This window comes from Octodon degus, unplaced genomic scaffold (genome assembly GCF_000260255.1).
Source record: "Octodon degus isolate 3935 unplaced genomic scaffold, OctDeg1.0 scaffold00151, whole genome shotgun sequence".
In the NCBI taxonomy this organism is placed as follows: Eukaryota; Metazoa; Chordata; class Mammalia; order Rodentia; family Octodontidae; genus Octodon; species Octodon degus.
Window position 1 is genome coordinate 1387406 of NW_004524727.1, and position 17215 is coordinate 1404620.

General features: G+C 49.0%; 1 protein-coding gene across 1 annotated transcript in view; it reads right to left on the reverse strand.

Annotated features, from left to right (window-relative positions):
• The window catches only part of Nol10 (nucleolar protein 10), a 44108-nt gene that overhangs the window by 16336 nt on the left and 10557 nt on the right, over positions 1–17215 (reverse strand). The window contains exons 7-13 of the mRNA XM_004642346.2: positions 16204–16269; positions 15101–15161; positions 13940–14025; positions 13224–13302; positions 12232–12381; positions 9206–9272; positions 7707–7759 (exon numbers count right to left, since the gene is read on the reverse strand). Coding sequence (XP_004642403.1) covers positions 7707–7759; positions 9206–9272; positions 12232–12381; positions 13224–13302; positions 13940–14025; positions 15101–15161; positions 16204–16269 — 562 coding nt within the window. The remainder of the gene's footprint in view (positions 1–7706; positions 7760–9205; positions 9273–12231; positions 12382–13223; positions 13303–13939; positions 14026–15100; positions 15162–16203; positions 16270–17215) is intronic.

Below are 17215 nucleotides of genomic sequence, written 5' to 3' on the forward strand. Positions count from 1 at the left end.
CCACTGTATTTGAACTGAGAAAGATTTTATTTAAAACCATGACATTCCTTTATAAAACAAATCTCCTGAAGTTCTTTGTTAGGTACGCAGAAGACAGACTTAGTTAAGCTAAGTTAGGCTCATCTGGCATTGAAGTGAAATGCTCATCATGAAAAATCAAACAGAATATGGGGGGCCGGGGAGATGGCTCAGTGGAATAAGCGCTTCCCTGGCAAGTGTAAGGACCTGAGTTCAATCCCCAGTTCCGCAAAAAAACACAATATGAAAAAACTTCAGCTTCTATTTTGCCTTCAATGTTCAAAACAAAAAAAGAGGAAAATAATTAAGAACAAAAAAAGAGACTGAGATCTTTGCGTGGTCCTCCCTCCCTCCTGGGTCCGCTGAGTGCAGCGAGGATGGTTGCTGACCCTCAGATGCTCCGAGGCCCCATGCACCTCCAACACCATCCCACAGCACTGAACCTGCAGAGCTGTGCCCTTGAGTTCTGTCCAGGATTTGCCCAAACAACGCCTCCAAGCATAGCTAAAGCCTCTGCTTCCAGACCTTTCCCCTTCCAATTTCCTCTGGACACTTTCAAGGGCTGAGCCCCAGGCTGGCGGCTCCAAATGTCCCAAGCCCACCTGCTAGTGGCCGCCTGACTGCACATCCGTGAGGTCCTCACTTCTAACCCCTGCCAAAGGACATACAGATGACTTGGGTTAGCCTGGGTTAGCACATTGGCAGCTTCTGGCTCTCCCCTACTTCCTTATGGGCAAAAGTGATTAATCCTTTTCAGAGTATTCTTCCTGCCTTCCAAATCTTAATTCTGAAGTCTGTGTAGAAAAGGAGAGCAACACAATATTTAAAAATATCCCAGGATGAAAACTTGGCAGAGACAGAGGAAGAGCAAAACTTTTTAAAAGTTCTATGGACACTTCCTCGAGGTCCTACACCTGCACGGTGCTATTCCAGGAAGGTCAAAAATACTTCGCCAGCAGCCAGCAGCCACGCGTTATCTCCAGTGCTCAGGCCTGGGATGAGGAAATCCTGGAGGGCGCGTGCAGTGCAGGCAGATCAGAGTTTCCACATGCCTCCCAACAAAGTCAGAGGCGGGCATAGGCCTGGCACAGCAAGAGAACCTGAGCCAGGCCCAAGTGAATGAAATTCGGGCAACCATGGAAGGGCACCAGTGGCTTCCACCACCTGAGGCATTGGCAGGGAGATCTACTACGGTCCTGGATACGCAATGCCCCTGAGGCAGTAAGCCAGGTGTCCATTTGCACAGCAGTATCCAGGATTATGTTAAGAGATACCCATGTGCACACGCATGTGCGTGAAGCAGTGTGCACATGCTACACATCTTTTTTAGAGTGGCCTCGAGGTAGATCCCAGAGACTTCATATAAGATTGAACCACCTTCACAGACTTAAGAGGAGCTGCCCAAGGAGACCCACATGTAGAATGACATCAAGACAGAGAGGGGATAGAGAGCCACAGTTTGTGGGTGAGGAGGGGAGAGCTCCATGGTGCCAAGAGATCACAGGTAGAGCTGTGGGCTCCTGGCACCGTGTGGAAGGAGACCCAGCACTCAGGGAGGAGGAACAGGTCCTGAAACCAAACTCAGTCATTAGTCTGGATCCGGTCTGAGGTCTCCCCACGCTCCTGGAGCTGCACACTTATGAGAGAGAAATCACATGACCGGCTGAGCAGCCCTTTGCAAGAACTGGGATCGAAGGAAGCCAAAGGTGCGAGAGCCTGCCTGCAGCTCACACCGGAACATGACTAAAAGCACCCCACTGCAGTGGCTGTGAGCTGCCGGTGGCCTCGCACATTAAAGTCAGCTGGAATGAAATCAAAGGAGCAGCACAATGCCGCAGGCAAGCAGAACACGGCGCCAGGCTCACAGCCAGCACCCGTGGCTACCAACTGCCGGTGGCTAGCACAGGGAGCTGGGCAGGAATCCCTCAGTACAGGGCTGCTGTCCACCGCTGTGAAGACCTGGACAGAGCTGGTCGAGGGATGTGAAACTGTCCACAGCAGAGAAGTCCATGGATAAAGTGTGGCCGTGGAATGTACGGAAAGAATGAGCCTGGTGACCAGAATGATACATTTTTAAGTAGCAAAAAGAAACCTTTTAGGAATGGCACCATGAGGTCGAGCTGTTAAGTTACATGTGTGTGCACACACATGTCACATGTGACTTGCCTCTGCATGGCATGTGCACCAACCACTTGCTATTAATGGCTGTAGGTCAGGTGGCTACGAAGGACTCCTCCTGTGCAGGGGATGGATTTTCAGAATGCTTTCATACAAAACTGGAGAATTTCTTCTAAAACAAAACAACTGCCCCAATAGGACACAGACACAACAGTACACAGACAGATAAGCAGCAGCCAGCAGGGTGCTACCAAACTGACCCCAAGCACTCCACATGCTCTTTGTCAAGGAGCAGAGGCCTAGCCTAGAATCCAAAGTGGACGCCATTTGGGAACGCCTGGGTCAAGCTGCCTGGCGCTTACTGACATAAGACCTTCAGAATATAAATAATAAACATGTTGTTTTTACTTTTTGAGACAGGCTCTTTTTCTGAAGTCCTGGCTGGCCTCGAACTCCCAGCAGTCCTCCTGCCTCATCTTCCCAAGTGCAGAGATCACAAGTGCGCACTACTACACGCAGCACAGAGATGGCTTTTTTCCTCCAGAAAAGTCAAAAACCTTAATACAACATTTAGTCCTTTCCGGGGAGATGAAGCAGAAAAATAGTACAAATCCCTCCCAGGAAGCAGCTTACTAACTCTGCCCATGGGAGGGTGATTTTGGACAACTCACCATTTCTCAAACTAAATTCTGCATCCGCTCCACCTCAGCCTGGCAGGTGGTGCCTGATGCGTCCGGCTCCTTGCCCTGCCTCTCCCGCACCACTCCCCATGAGTCACTGAACCCCATCTATGGGCCCTGAACACCCCTCCTGGCCATCTCTTCCACGCCACCCCACTGTCCTGCCCATCTACTGCCTGGTGTCCCATCCGCCTCCAGAGTTTCCCTGCAGGCAGAGGCACGTGACATGCACATCTGATTCCACTCCCTGGAAAAAAACCCCTCAAAGGAATGTCATGCCACTTCAGGCATGGCTTTGACTCAGAAAAGATAGAGACCTAAGCCCTGCCAACCCCTCTCTGACTGCTGAAGAACCAACCTTCTCCCTGGCACCCAGGTGGACAATCACTCAGATGGCTGGGTGGAGAGAGGTCTCTCATCTTTTGCTCCCTTCCTGCCCTGCTAGGCCCAGGAGATCTTCAGGCCTCTGCAGATGCCCTGTGTAGAGGAAGCTGGCTCCATTGCACTCCTGAAAGGACCTGTGGCACCCATACTGCCACAGCAGGCACCAGACTCCAAGCTCAGAGAAAGTGGGGTGCTGCACTCTGAGTGCCAGACACTCAGGTCCCAGTGTCGGCAGGAAGGAAGCTGCTACTATGGATTTGCAAGAAATGCCTCACAGAGACTAAGCCAGCAACTGGTGCAGCTCTCTAGCCTGGCCTGCAGAGACCACAGTGCGGCATTTTCTTGTGTGGGTGATACGGATCACAGCAATGAGATGCTTCACAGCCTCATGAGGGGGATTTGACGCAGAGCCCTGATGGTGTTGAGCATCAGGAACTCAAGCAACAGGACAGGGCTCGGCACTTGGGAACGCAACTGCACAATTTCTCAGTCACCACATGAACCAGCAACCTGGCTCCCCAGCTCAGGCGGACACAGAGAGTTCAAGGTTAGCCTGAACTATGCAGCAAGACCCTGTCTCAAAAAAACCAAAAGAAAAAAGTAACAACCAAACAACACCCCCCCCCAAAGTTAACACAATAGAAAATATGCCATTTGTGTGTCAAATATTCCCATATGGAAATCACATGATGCTTGACCCAATCAGAACTGAAATTAACTCTGAAAATGTGGCAGGAAGCTCAGAAGATGACTTCCTGATTTTCACACATTAGTGCTCTCCATGTGTCTGCTATTCTTGTGCTCCAATAAACTGAAGGGAAATGGAGAGGATTTCCTTTGCTGAAGAAAAATGCCACAGATAGTGTTAGGGCCTAAAGCACTTAGATTAAAGTGGGAAGCCCCCATTTCCCCTTTGTAATGTCTCAAACAACTTGCTTGTGTTATCGGTCATCTGATATTTGTGCTTTGTGCCTACCCTGCTTTTGTTTTTTGAGACAGGTCTTGCTATGTAGCCTAGGGCAATCCTTCTGCTTCAGCCTTCTGAGTGTTGGGATTACAGGGGTGTGCGACACTGTCCAGTCTCTGATCCCATTCATGGTCATGAATGTCTAACTAGAAATCTACAAACAATACCACTACCTTGTAGAGCAATTTCATGCCTTAGATAATATTCAATTTTGTGGCTGGGGAGATAGCTCAGTAGAACAAGCACTTGCCTGGCAAGCTCAAGGTCCTGAGTTCAATCACCAGTACCAAAAAAAAAAAAAAAAAAAAAAAATTCAATTTTGATAGATTTGTTGTAAGCTTGGTTATTACAGAAAAGCACTACAAAGAAACACATCTTCTTTTTTGTTAATTAGGAAAAGTGATGACAATATGCCAAGCCTGGAATCTAGTCTCTTCCATGACCTGAAGAGTTCAGCATGTAAGGGTCCCACATCTGTCCTTCATATAGGGAAGACGTAAGATGCTTATTCTTACTCAATCTCTCTGACAGGCTCAACTTTATCTATTAAACACCTTTCTTGGAACATAAATTAAGCACACACTTGCCTCAAATTATGACTCAAGGCACCTAAAAATAGGCCTCTCGGGGCACACTTTCAAGTGAATCCTGTTTTTCGAGCACATCTGCCCTGTCTTCCTCCAGGCGGCTATGAGCAGCATGTGCTTCCTCCAGGCCCGTGGTCCTTCCTGTCCAAAGCTTGCTGGAGGCTGGGCCCACATGTCTATCCCCCAGTCTTCTCCTGCATGAGTCTCTCATTGTCCCTCAGGCTCTGATAAACCAATTCCTGAGCTGCTTTCTGAGCTATCTCCAGTGCATGACCACACAGAGTGCCTGTCACTGAGGGTGAGTGCCCAGGACACCCTGCTACTCCCTCCTCTCCATTCACAGGAGGGACTGCTACCTATCTCCCCTCAGGAAACCTGTCTCACCCATTCCAAGATCTCCAGCTGGTGGCAAATCTCTCCCCTTGTACTCTAGTCTTTGTGTTTGATGTTCAGGAAGCTGAATTTCTCTGAACTTCTTACCCAGAGAGCAGCTTCTCAGGTCAAGCAGATTACAGAAAATGGGAGTCTGATCACAGCTGATCTTTTTTTTTTTTTTGGCAGAACCGGTGATTGAACTCAGGCCCTTGTGCTTGCCAGGCAAGCGCTTATTCTACTGAGCTATCTCCCCGGCCCTCACAGCTGATCTTGATGATATCTTTGGAGTATCTTCTTCTGGGTCAGAGTAGCTGCCAGCCCCTTGGCTCATGCTGAGTAATGTTCCTGCTGCTCAGAGCCCAAAGCCCATCCAGGAAGGAACAGATTTGGAGAAGCAGAAGTCAACCGTGGCCTCCTAAAGCTGAACTGCACACATCAGTCAGATGTGATGAACAAAGACTGTGCAGGTCATCTCAGCGCCTTGCGACCAGTGTCTCTACATAAGTGACAAAAGCAGGGTACAAACTTGTATATAAAGTCTAATTTCACAAGCACACATCAGCTGGCTAATCACATCAGACCTGAAGCCCCAAAGCTGGCATCTCCAGCTGCTACCAGCTGCACCTACCAGCCTTGGACACCTGCCCGCACATGATCTGGACCCCATGAAGGGCTGAGTAGACATTCCCACCCTGGAGTACTGGCTTCTGGCCTGCACCCTCTTCCCAGTGCGTGCCTAAAACCAGCCCCAGGCAGTGCCAGGGTAACACAGCCTTCCCCCCGCCCATCTGTCCTCAGCCTCTCCACACCCTAGACGTCACAACCACCAAGACAAAAGACCTGGCTGAGGGCATTAGTGCACACACGTCACCCCCGCATTCTGGGAGGCTGAGGAAGAGGATGGCAAATCAGCAATGTTTTGTCTCAAAACAATTTTAGCTCAGCGGTGCAGCACCTGCCTGGCAAGCATGAGGTCCTGAGTTCCATGCCTGGTATACCTACTCCCCTAAAAAAAGGACACAAGATGTTGTTCAGTGCAAAGGCCCACAAAACAAATGACTAAATGAGTAAAATTTTAAATAACGTTTTCACAAAATTTCTAGGCCCTAACCTCAATCCTCAAGAGGTAGGGGAGGGGGCAGGCCTGGCACAGAGCATAACCCTGTCTCCCAGGTTTGCTGAAGCCCACCTCACTGTGTCCAGTTCAGTGCTCAGCCCACCCACCCCTTTACCCCAGGCAGCTAGTTTAATCCCTCCTGCCAACACCAGGCAGACTCCTGTCCTGTTCTCCCGCCTACACAGCTTGGGGGTCCCTTCCCTCAGCCACTGGGAGGAACTCAGGCATTCCCTAGGCTGACAGTGTCCCCTCTACCATGCCCCACTGCCCTCCGAGCAGCCAATGCAGCCTCTGCCCTGCCACTCCTAGCCAAGCAGGCACTGGTTGAGGGCCCCAGGCCCCGCACTTCTGCAGGAGCTTCCTGCTCCCAGTGCAGGGCCCCACGTAGGGAGTGCTCTCTTCTGTTTCAGTCCCCAAGAGAACACGGCCACAATGCCAAGAAGCAGATGCACCAAGCACATACAAACTCACCCAGCAGGCCTGACATGCCCTTGACAGAGGCCAAGGCGAGAGGGGATCATGGGCAAGGCTGGCCTGGGCAACCCGAGACCTTGGCTCTAGGTAGAGAAGCAGCAGAGTGCATGACCAGCGCGTGGAGGCCGCTAGCAAGAGCGCAGCCTGTGGTGCAGCGCGCCCAGCACATGCAAGGCCTTGGTTTCAAAGCCAGGACAAGAAAAGGAAGGAGAAGGACCACTGTGGAGCGATGCAATGGCAGTGTGGGAGCTAGACAGGCAAATTCAGGAACGAGGGAGACGCATGTTGGCGGCCACCACCAGTTTCCTGAGAGCTGGAGACCCCACAATGTGTAGCATTCATCGGAGCCCACACAGTCACCAAGAGCAGATTCATGTCACCGGAGACAGTGGCTCCTCCCTGCCCTCCCAGGTCATGACTATGTCTGTTCAGGTCGAGGCTCTGGTTCTTTTCTACAAACTACAGGTAAAGTTTATCTGTTGTAGGAAGAAAACCTGAGGGCAAACTGGAAACTACACAGCATCACCGACCACTGAAAGATTTATTAGAATCTTCTTCAGATTGAGACGTTTTTTGTCTTTTTGAGGCAGGGTCTCACTATGCAGTTCAGGCTGGCCTTGAACTCACTTCGTAGCTCAGGCTGACCAAAATTCAGTGATCCTCCTGCCTCAGCCTCCCAAGTGCTGGGATCACAGGCATGTGCCTCCATACCTGATGCAGATCGGGGTCTCTTGATCAACAGCTCAAAGCTAAATATTCTCAGAGTTGGACACCAAAAGAAACAGTGAAAATCTAACAAACATCAGTTTCTAAGGTCTATTTAACATATTCAATGGTTTCTCAGAAGAGAAAACTTAGCTGTTGCTTCACTGGACTCAGACTCCCCCCAGCACCTTTCCATGTGCACTATGGGCCCTTGGTTACTAGCGTGAACCCAGAGCCATGCTGGCCCTGCACGCCCACACCGCCTCCCCTGCATTCCTTACCGGGACGTAATAGATGCCCATCTTGGGGGCCTCATTGGCAGTGAGGAGCATTCCTGAAAAGCAAGCATGAGAGAAGTGAGCTTGGGGGGAGGCACCCCCTGTTCCCTGCTTCTTACTGAGAGTGCCTGAAGGGTGTGGTCCACAGTGACCTGCAGCCCTGGGAGGGGAGACCAGGCTGAACCTCAACAAACCCTTCAAATACATGAATTTAGGCTAAGTGTAATGGAGCACAACTGTCATCTTAGCACTTGGAGGGCTGAGGCAGGAGGACTTCCACAAGTTCCATGCTAGCCTGGGTTATACAGTGAGCTCAAGGCCAGCCTAAACTGTATAGCAAGACCTGCTCAAAAAAAAAAAAAAAAAAGGCTTAAAACCAGAGGACACTGAGCCATACATCCAGCTCTTACTTTTTATTATGAAACAAGGTCTCTCACTAAGTCATCCAAACTAGAGTCCAAATCATGGCCCTCCTGCCTCAGCCTTCTGAAGTGGGGATCACAGCTGTGCATCACCATGCCAGCAGGCAGCCATGAGCTCCCAGGGGGCAGCAGCCTGGCACCGCCATGGCACGAAGTCTGTGCTGGTTCTCTGACTGCATGATGCCTGTGCCCCTCTAAGGCTGCCTGTGTCCTGCACTCCTGGGAGTTTCTCAGCTGACCTCTCTTGCCCCACGCTCTTGTCCCTGTTACTATGCACACTCCTCTTGGAGCTCTTCCTGGGTCTGACCTCTGCACCCTGCTCACTTGCTCCACACTGAATAAAGGGGTGTGGATGCCCCCTTTGCCAGGACTCTGCACCTCTTCAGCTACCAGAGAGGCTGAGGAGGTAACCAGACATGCCACTGCCAACTCTTCTATTCCTGGGACCCTCAGAGAGATGCTCCGCCTCTGCCTTAGGCCCCTAGCACAACTCAGCCTCACTTCAGCATGGCCTTCTGGTGCTAGGGTCTCTGCTGACCCCTTCCCAACCTCCCTCTCCCTGGACTGTAGTATGGGGTGCAGCGCCTACAGGCCCCGGCCACATGGCAGCATACTGTGGCTCACAGGCTAAGCCTTGTCCCATCTTGGGACACTGCTCCTATCTGCTGCCTTGTCTGTTTCACCCTGAATATACCCCGCATTCTGAAATTTGTTCCGCACCCTGCTGAACAGTGACTGAAACTCAGGGTTCCATGAGGCATCTGTTTCTTATCTGTGAAAAGGGGCTACAGTAACCCAGATTTCCCCAAACCCCTGCCCTGATTACCATGTGCACTCACTAATCACAGAAAAGCCACTGGGCACTGTCACACCACTGTCTGCGCCACACCTGTGTTTGGTTCCAATGAAGGCAACAGCAAGGCTGAAACAGGCAGATCACTCCCCACCAAGGCGTCAGGCAAGGCAGGGGTGATAAGCATTATGTATACCAGGCCAAATGCCACCTGTGGGGCTGATACAGCTCAGAACCCAGACTTGGTGAGCATGTCTCGGTGCACACTGCTGGTCACAGGCGCATACCTGAGCCTGGGTAGAGGCAAACATCATTGAGGTCGTGCTCTGGCTCCAAAGAGGTAAATATTTTCCCCTAAAATAGGAAGCAGAAAGAAATGATTAGGATGGCTGGGCTGGAGAGCTAGCTCAGCGGTCTAAGCACCTGCCTGGCAAGCGCAAGGACCCAGCTCCTATCTCTAGTACCACATGCCGTGCTGGTCCCACTCTGAGCAGGCCACCGAAAGCAGGTGCTGGGGAGGCTGAGACAGGAGGATCACTATGAGTCTGAGCTGTACAGCAAGACCCTGCACCAAATAAATAAATAAATAATAAAATAAAAAAAGATCAGGATGACCAAATAGAGCACATTTTTGGCACCATCATGAAGACTGGAGACAGGACTCAGTTATCCGTGCCGCTACACACAGAAAACAGTGTAACTGTTGAATTCAAAACTGAAGCTGGGCAAAAAACAAAACAAAACAAAACAAAAAAAAAAAACACCAAAAAACCCTGAAGCTGGGCATGATGGCACTTGGAAGGCTGGGGCTGGAGGACTGCCCTGAGTTTGAGGCCAGCCTGTGTTACATAGTAAGCTCAAGGCCAGCCTGAAGGACAGCAAGACTCTGTGTCAAAAAAACAAAAACAAAAAATAAAAACTGAGAAACTTTCAGAGAATGTGCATGGTGATCACTCAAGGATCTCAGTTCTGGGGTGAAGAAACTGATGCCTAGAGGTGATAGGTCCAAGGGGAAAAGCCTTCAGGTTTTAACCATGAGTCCTGAAAGTATAAAAGGGGGCCCTAAGGAGCAATGGCCAGCAAGGGACAACGGGGCAGCACTGGCCCAGAGGAGGCCCAAGAGTGTAAAGGTGTAGTAGGCAACCCGACAAGTAGGACACAAAGCAAAAGCCACACACAGCCATTCCAGGTGGCAGGGCACAATGGAATGTGGAAAATCAAGGGAAGTGAAAGGAAAGAAGGAAGGAGGGTAGAAACTGGGGTGACCACAGCACTTAGGAGGCTGAGGTAGGAGGACCATGAGTTCTATGCAAGCATGAGTTACAGAGTAAGTGCAAGGCCAGCCGGGACTTCTCTGAGGAGAACAGGAGTAAGGGTGGGTAAAGAAAAGGGATGACAGAGATAAACATGGCACGCAAGACAGCAAGTCCATCCAAATGGAGTATCGTGGGCGTTAGAGGAAGTATTAAGTCATAAAGAACAAAAAGGCCAAACTGAATTGCAGCAACCCAAACATGAGGTTTCCAAGCATCCACACTGAAAAAGGGCAGCCAGCTCCTGCAGCTGGAAGTCATCACCAGAAGCTGTGGTTAGCTCTGCGCAGCGGAGAGCAGGCACGGAACAGGGGACCAAGCTAGCTGCGTGCCCGGGGAAACCACTCCCCAGCTCTTGCCCCACACAGTCATGCAGGCCCATCTTGTCCTCCTCCCTTCCCAGGAGACTGGAGGAGCATGGGACAAAACAAAAAAGGGTACCAGTTATTGCCTGGTATCCCAGCGCTCAGGAGGCTGAGGCAGTAGAATTGCTGAGAGTTCAAGGCCAGCATACACTACATGCTGAGTTCAAGGCCAGCCTGCACTGCATAGTTAGACCCTGCCTAACAAAAAAAACCAAAAAAGATGCTGTGTCTAATTAAAGGTAACAACTCTTAAAGGCATCTTCTCTACTGGGTACATGTTTTCCAATTTATTGGATGAAGTATTTTCTCAAAACATTTAAGTTTCAAAACAAAAAATAAGGGCCAACAAAATAGCTCAGCAGATTAAAGAACCTGCAAGCAGGCGCAGGGGCCAGGGGTTCAACTCCTGGGCTAGCTGTGCCAGCCCCACCCCTGGGATACACTGAGATGGCAGTTGAGACTGGGTGTGGTGATGCGTGCCAGTAATCCCAGCTCTTCGGAGGTTGTAAACAGGAGGATCACTACGAGTCCGATCTAGCAGTGAGACCCTGAACACCCTGTAGACCCTTCCTTAAAAAACAAAAAAAAAAAAAAAAAAAAAAGGAAAAGCAGGTGGATGAAAACCAGAAATAGAAGATTTTTGTTATTTTTTAAATGATATTTGAAGGGGCCAGGGTGATGGTTCAGTAGAGTAAGTGCTTCCCTGGCAAGCTCAAGGGCCTGACTTCAATCCCCGGTTCTGACCCGCCCCCCCCACCAAAAAAAAACCCCCACGATATTTGAAGTTGAGGGGAGAGAACTTCACAATAAAATACTTTTAAATTCATTAAGTTTATTTCTTGGAGACAGGGTTTCACTGTGTAGTTCAGGCCTTGAATTCACCACATAGGCCAGGCTGGCAATCTGTGGCAATCCTCCTGCCTCAGCCTCCCAAGTACTGAGATGACAGGCTTGCCCACCACGCCTGGCTAGTATGAGAAGTTACCACAAAGCTAACATCTCTAAAACCCACTTCTTGGCCTTGGAAGGCCAGGGCTGTAGAAATGTGGATGTGAGACAACACTGTGAAGAGTCCGTAGCTGGTGGAGACTTTCTTAGGGTTGGGAGAGCTCTCAAGCTCTCAAGGATGGACTTCTTTTGAAACAGGGTCTTGCACTGTAGCCCATTCTGACCTCAAACTTGCAATTCTCCTGCCTCAGCCTTCTGAGTGCTGCAATCACAGGCGTGCACCGCAAGTGTCACAAAGTCAGGGGACAGACTTTTTCTTTTCTTTTTGGTGGAACCAGGGATTGAACTCAGGCCCTTGTGCTTGCCAGGAAAGTGCTTATTCTACTGAGCCATCTCCCAGGCCCTGGGGACAGACTTTTTCAAACAACGATTTTCTCTCTGCCAGACTCAACATGAAAAGTGCAAGGCAGCAGTAGCAAAGTGGAAAACCCCAGAGCAGGAGTAACGATCTTTTGCCTCTGTAAATGTGCTTTTTATTCGGAGTAACTGACTTCCTCCTCCTAACTCCCAAGTGGACATTCAGCGTCTTTCTTAAGAGCCCACCTACCACACACACACACATACACAGGAAAGGAGCACTGGGAACACATCGAACAAAAAAGGAAGTAATTTCAACAAAATACCTACTGAATTCTTATTCCACATTTTGACAATGCGAGAGTCTGCAGACAAAATCAAATCTAAAGCATCCTGGAAGTGGACAGACTTAATGGGTAGCCCGTAATAGTGATCCTTAACTAGCAATGGTTTATTGGATCGAAGATCATATAACAAAACCTGAGGGGAAAAAAAAAATAAGTTACTTTTCCTGAAACAAATCATTCTACCCTAAAAGCTAGAACAGTGGCTACTCTGTGTTTCATGACCTCCATCCTTTTTATTCATCTGTTTTGAAGACAGGGTCTCACTATGTAGCCCAAGCTGGTCTTAAACTCTTAGAATCCGCCTGCCTCAGCCTCCCAAGTGTTAAGATTACAGGTGTGTGTCACCATGCCTGGTTGTTTCTTTACCTTCTACGGAACACAACAGTCCTTACAGCACCAACAGCCTGAAGGCAGCTGGTACACTCTGGGAAACCTTTCTCCCACACAATGCAATCTTACAAATGTAACCCCGGAGTAATTCCAGGTGCCCAAGGTTTAAGCGCTCTTGCTGCGGTAGTAAACCACTAAGGAAGCATGCAGGAAGCGCCGCAGTGTGGGGTGGAGCCCAGGCAGCAGCCACGCCCCCTGCGGTGTGAGCTGCAGGCCAGCCTCCATGGCAGGCAGGGCTACACTGGACAGGACCAGTCCCAGCAGACCCCTGTGGCTGGGGCAGCAGTGAGACTGCCTGCTGGAGGAGGGACCGCCCTGCCCCGTCATGCGGGCCGGGGGCCTTGGCCTTGATCTCAGCCCACGGGTTAGGCATCCACTAGACTGCATCTCAAGCTTCCCCCTGGGTCTGGTAAAGCCCTGTGCCTGTAGCTGTGCCTCCCTCATCCTCGGTCCCTGCTCCCCCGGAAAGCACCCTAGCCCCACACTGCTGCAGGAGCTCTGGAAGGCAGGATCCCCAGTTCTCTCCCCACACCTCAGGGCCAGTGTCACCCTGCGTATCCTCCTTACAGCCACCCAACTACATACCTGCCCTGTGGATGTGCCCACCGCCATGGCCAGGCCACCATTGAATTTCAGGGCAGAGATGGTTGGCAGGCTGCTGACCCTGCAAGGCAAGCATCCACACGTGAGTAGGTGACTAGTCGCTCATCTTCACTGGAAGTCCAACAGGTAAAGCACATTCCTAGCTGTTATCAGAGCGCAACAGATCCCACCTGTGCACTGCCTGAGTGTGAGACACAGTGCAAGCTACTGTCTCCCTCTTATCAAAGTGGGGAAGAGGCAGCTACAGAAACATTCCCACCCTTACTCGGGAGGAAACAACTATACTCCTGGACATGTGCGCTGCTTCCATTCTTTAACACCCTCATTAATAGCCAGACACAGTGGCACATGCCTGTCATCCCAGCACTCAGGAGGCTGAGACAGAAGGCTTGCTGGGAATTATGACCAGGATACATAGCAAGACCCTGTTAGAAAGAAAGAAAAGGCCAGGGCAAGGAAGAGAGGAGAAAAGGAGAGAGGGGTGTTCTGTGGAGTACTCTAGAAAGAAACTACCTGGCTTACCCACTAAATCGGCTTTCACAAGAGGATTGCTGTATAGAACAAACACAGACACTACAACTTCAGATCTGAGTCTTAAAAGTTTCATCCTTTTAGCAAGTCACTTTAATTTCTTGTTGGTCCACCTGCTTAGGTCAGAGAGCTGACAAAAGTTATACCTCAAATCAGTTCCAACTTACTCTGAATCAGCTGTAACGCTGCTTAACGCGCAGTCTAGCAAACCGACTCTGCTCCGGGTTCGTGGGTCCCAGCACTCCACTCGACCCTACACAGATGAAGACTCAGTCAGTCAGTCAGTCACTGAGACAGTGGCTCACTATGAAGCCCAGGCTGGCTTTGATCTCAGTGATCCTTCTACCTCAACCTTCTGAGTGCTGGAATTACAGGTATGCACCACCACACCTCGAATATATCATTCTTTTTAATGGCTAGGGTTCTGTTTAATAGTCATTTGGCTTCATTTCCTAATCTGAAATCTGAAATGCTTCAAAGCTGGAAACTTTGATCACCAGTCCAAGTGGAAAATTCCACACTATGAAATGTTAGTTCAGGCGCAAAACTTTTCAGAACTATTGTCTAAATTAATCTCGGGTTTGTCCAGCAGGTATCTATCAAATGTAAATAAACTTTGTGTTTGGGTCTGTGTTCCATCCCTAAGACACCTCAGTGTATCTACTCAGATAATAACACATCTGAAGAAAACTCTGCTGAAATACATCTGGTCCCCAGTGTATCTACTCAAATAATAACATATCTGAAGAAAACTCAGCTGAAATACATCTGGTCCCGAGCACTTTGGACAAGGGAAACTCAACCCCCACTATCATAATTTCCTTGCGGCTATGGTTTGCAATTCTTTTCTACAAGTTAATCTTTCTTTCTTTCTTTCTTTCTTTCTTTCTTTCTTTCTTTCTTTTTTGTATTTTAGGGAAGGGTCTACAGGGTGTTGTTCAGAGTCTCACTACTAGATTGGACTCGTAGTGATCTGCCTGCTTACAGCCTCCCAAGAGCTGGGATTACAGGCCTGCACCACCACGCCCAGTCTCAATTGCCAGTCTCACTGCCATCTCAGTGTGCCCCAGGGGCAGGGCCGGTATAGCAGGCCCAGGGATTGAACCTGCAGCCGCTGTGCCTATTTGCAGGCACTTTAATCCGCTGAGCTATTTGGCCAGCCCTAATTTTTATTTTTTAGACAGGGCCATTCCATATAAATTGGGGCTCACCAAACTAAGAGACTGTTCCGATTCTCAGCCTGACTGCCAGCAACTCCATCTTTCAACGGCCACACCTCACCCAGTGTGCACTGAATACTTTGAAAGCCGAAGCCAGTATACACTCACCTCGACTGTTCCTGTGGCAAACAAGCCATGCACAGGGTTTATGTCGCAGACATTATTCTCCCTAGAACAGTAAAGCAGCAGAGAGAAAGTACTGGTTAGCAGAAGGAAGGCGGGTGAGACGGACCGAGGAGGAACAAAGCTGTGTGATGTCCACCACTCTTGGTCCCGAGGAGCATGCCCACCTCACCCTGCAAATGCAATGTACAGAAAAGTATGAATTGGTATTTATTCTCGAGGGAAAGAGGTGTTCAGTAAACTTTCTCAACAGAGAGTCACTAAGATTCAGAGGGGCAGGAAGCACGTGAATTTTTTCCCCTGGCACCTGCAGATAAGGCACAGGAGACCTGAAGGGTTAAGTGGCCCGCTTGTGGTCACTAAGTTACTGCTCCCAGCTAACAGGCTACCTGCCAGGGGATAAGCTTGCAGCCACACCTTCTGAAATGCGATCCTACCTTGAGAATAATGTCTCATTCTACTCTGACAAGGCCAGGCCAGTCTGAATTCCTGAGGAAGCAGGCCATCACCATGATGGGCCTGAGCCTGGGCACCTCCCTGCCCTCTGTCCCCCTAAATTGGGGGGGTCTCACCCACCTCCTAGACTGTGTGGAAAAGACAGCAAAGTGGGCAGCGGTGTCCCCTGGATGGAAGCCACTCGATAAATACCAGCTGTTACTACAAACAGGAAGTCAAGCAGCTGAAGAGTGGATGACTTCTGTTATTCAACAATGTATGATATGACATTGCAAGTTGTTTTTCTTTTAAATAAAAGCACTGCAAACCAACGTGGAATAGAAATATATTTGTGGTTTATTTGGTTTTGTATTGTGACCTAGGCTTCCAATCTTTAAAAATTTTTCAGAGGAAGGGGAGAAGAGACTGGAGATGTGCCACCTCCCTACAAGGCTACAAACATGAACTCATAAATATGAAAGGGTGAGCTAAAATAGGACTTATTTACGGATTCATGCACTTACTGCAACCCCCAGGCTGATGACGTCCTAGAGCTTCCTCCCCAGCGCAGCGCCACTGAGGCCGATCCCAGGCGGCTCGCGCCCCCTGCTGGCCATGCGCAACGCCCATACTCGCGCGGCGCCCATACTCACGCGGCGTCCGTCTGCAGGGGGTTCAGGTAGCGTCCTTGTTCCAGGTTGAGTCTGTAAACTTCAGAGCTACAAAATAATAAAGCAAGCCAGTCCCCTGGGAAACTGCTGCCAAACCTCAAGTCTCTAGAAGCTTTATCAACATAAATTTTACAATTATATGTATCCCTCGTAACCCACCTTCTTTGGTCAAATTGGTTAAAGAAAAAAAAATTGTTCCAACCTAAAGTATATTCACCTCATTTAGGAATCTGCCAAGCAGAAGTGTGAGTTAAACCATTTGGTGCCAAGAAAATATTGCCAAGTAGATAAGGCGACGGGTACCCAAAATAAACATAGTGTATCTGACATGAACGCCAGTCTAAAAGGAAACAGTAAAATACTAATAAGGCTTTCTTTGGGTGGCATAATACACAAGAATGTTTTTAAAACTTTCTGTACTTCCCTATTTTCTAAAATAGAAAATATAATTTCTGTACTCATAACAAGGCAGCACTTTAGAATGAAGCTTTGGATGAGCTGTAAAAGGCTCGAGTCAACAACTTCTGACACTGCCAGTCCTGCAGATAACCCACTACTATTACGGACTACTGGACTATATTCGAATATTGCTGAATTCACGCACCTATAATATTTAAATGGCAATGGAATACCCATCTCTGACAAAACTAAACAAAAAAGGGGATATAAATGAAGGACCATTTTGTATCTGTATATACAAAATAGGAAGATATTCAGCTACTTTCTCCTAATTCAATGAGAAGATTTGTACTTATAGTGTTTGTGGACAGGATATCATGTCTGCGTCTTGTACTATGAATAACTACTATGAAGATAACAATAACAATGTATTAATTATTGTAACTGTCCTACTAACCTCTTTTGAAACTGTCACATTGCTATTTGTTTCTCAACAAAATTATTACTATTTTTTGTTGGCAGAACCAGGGATTGAGCTCAAGCCCTTAGCACTTACTCTACTGAGTTCTCTCCCAGGCCTGTTTCTCAATAAAAT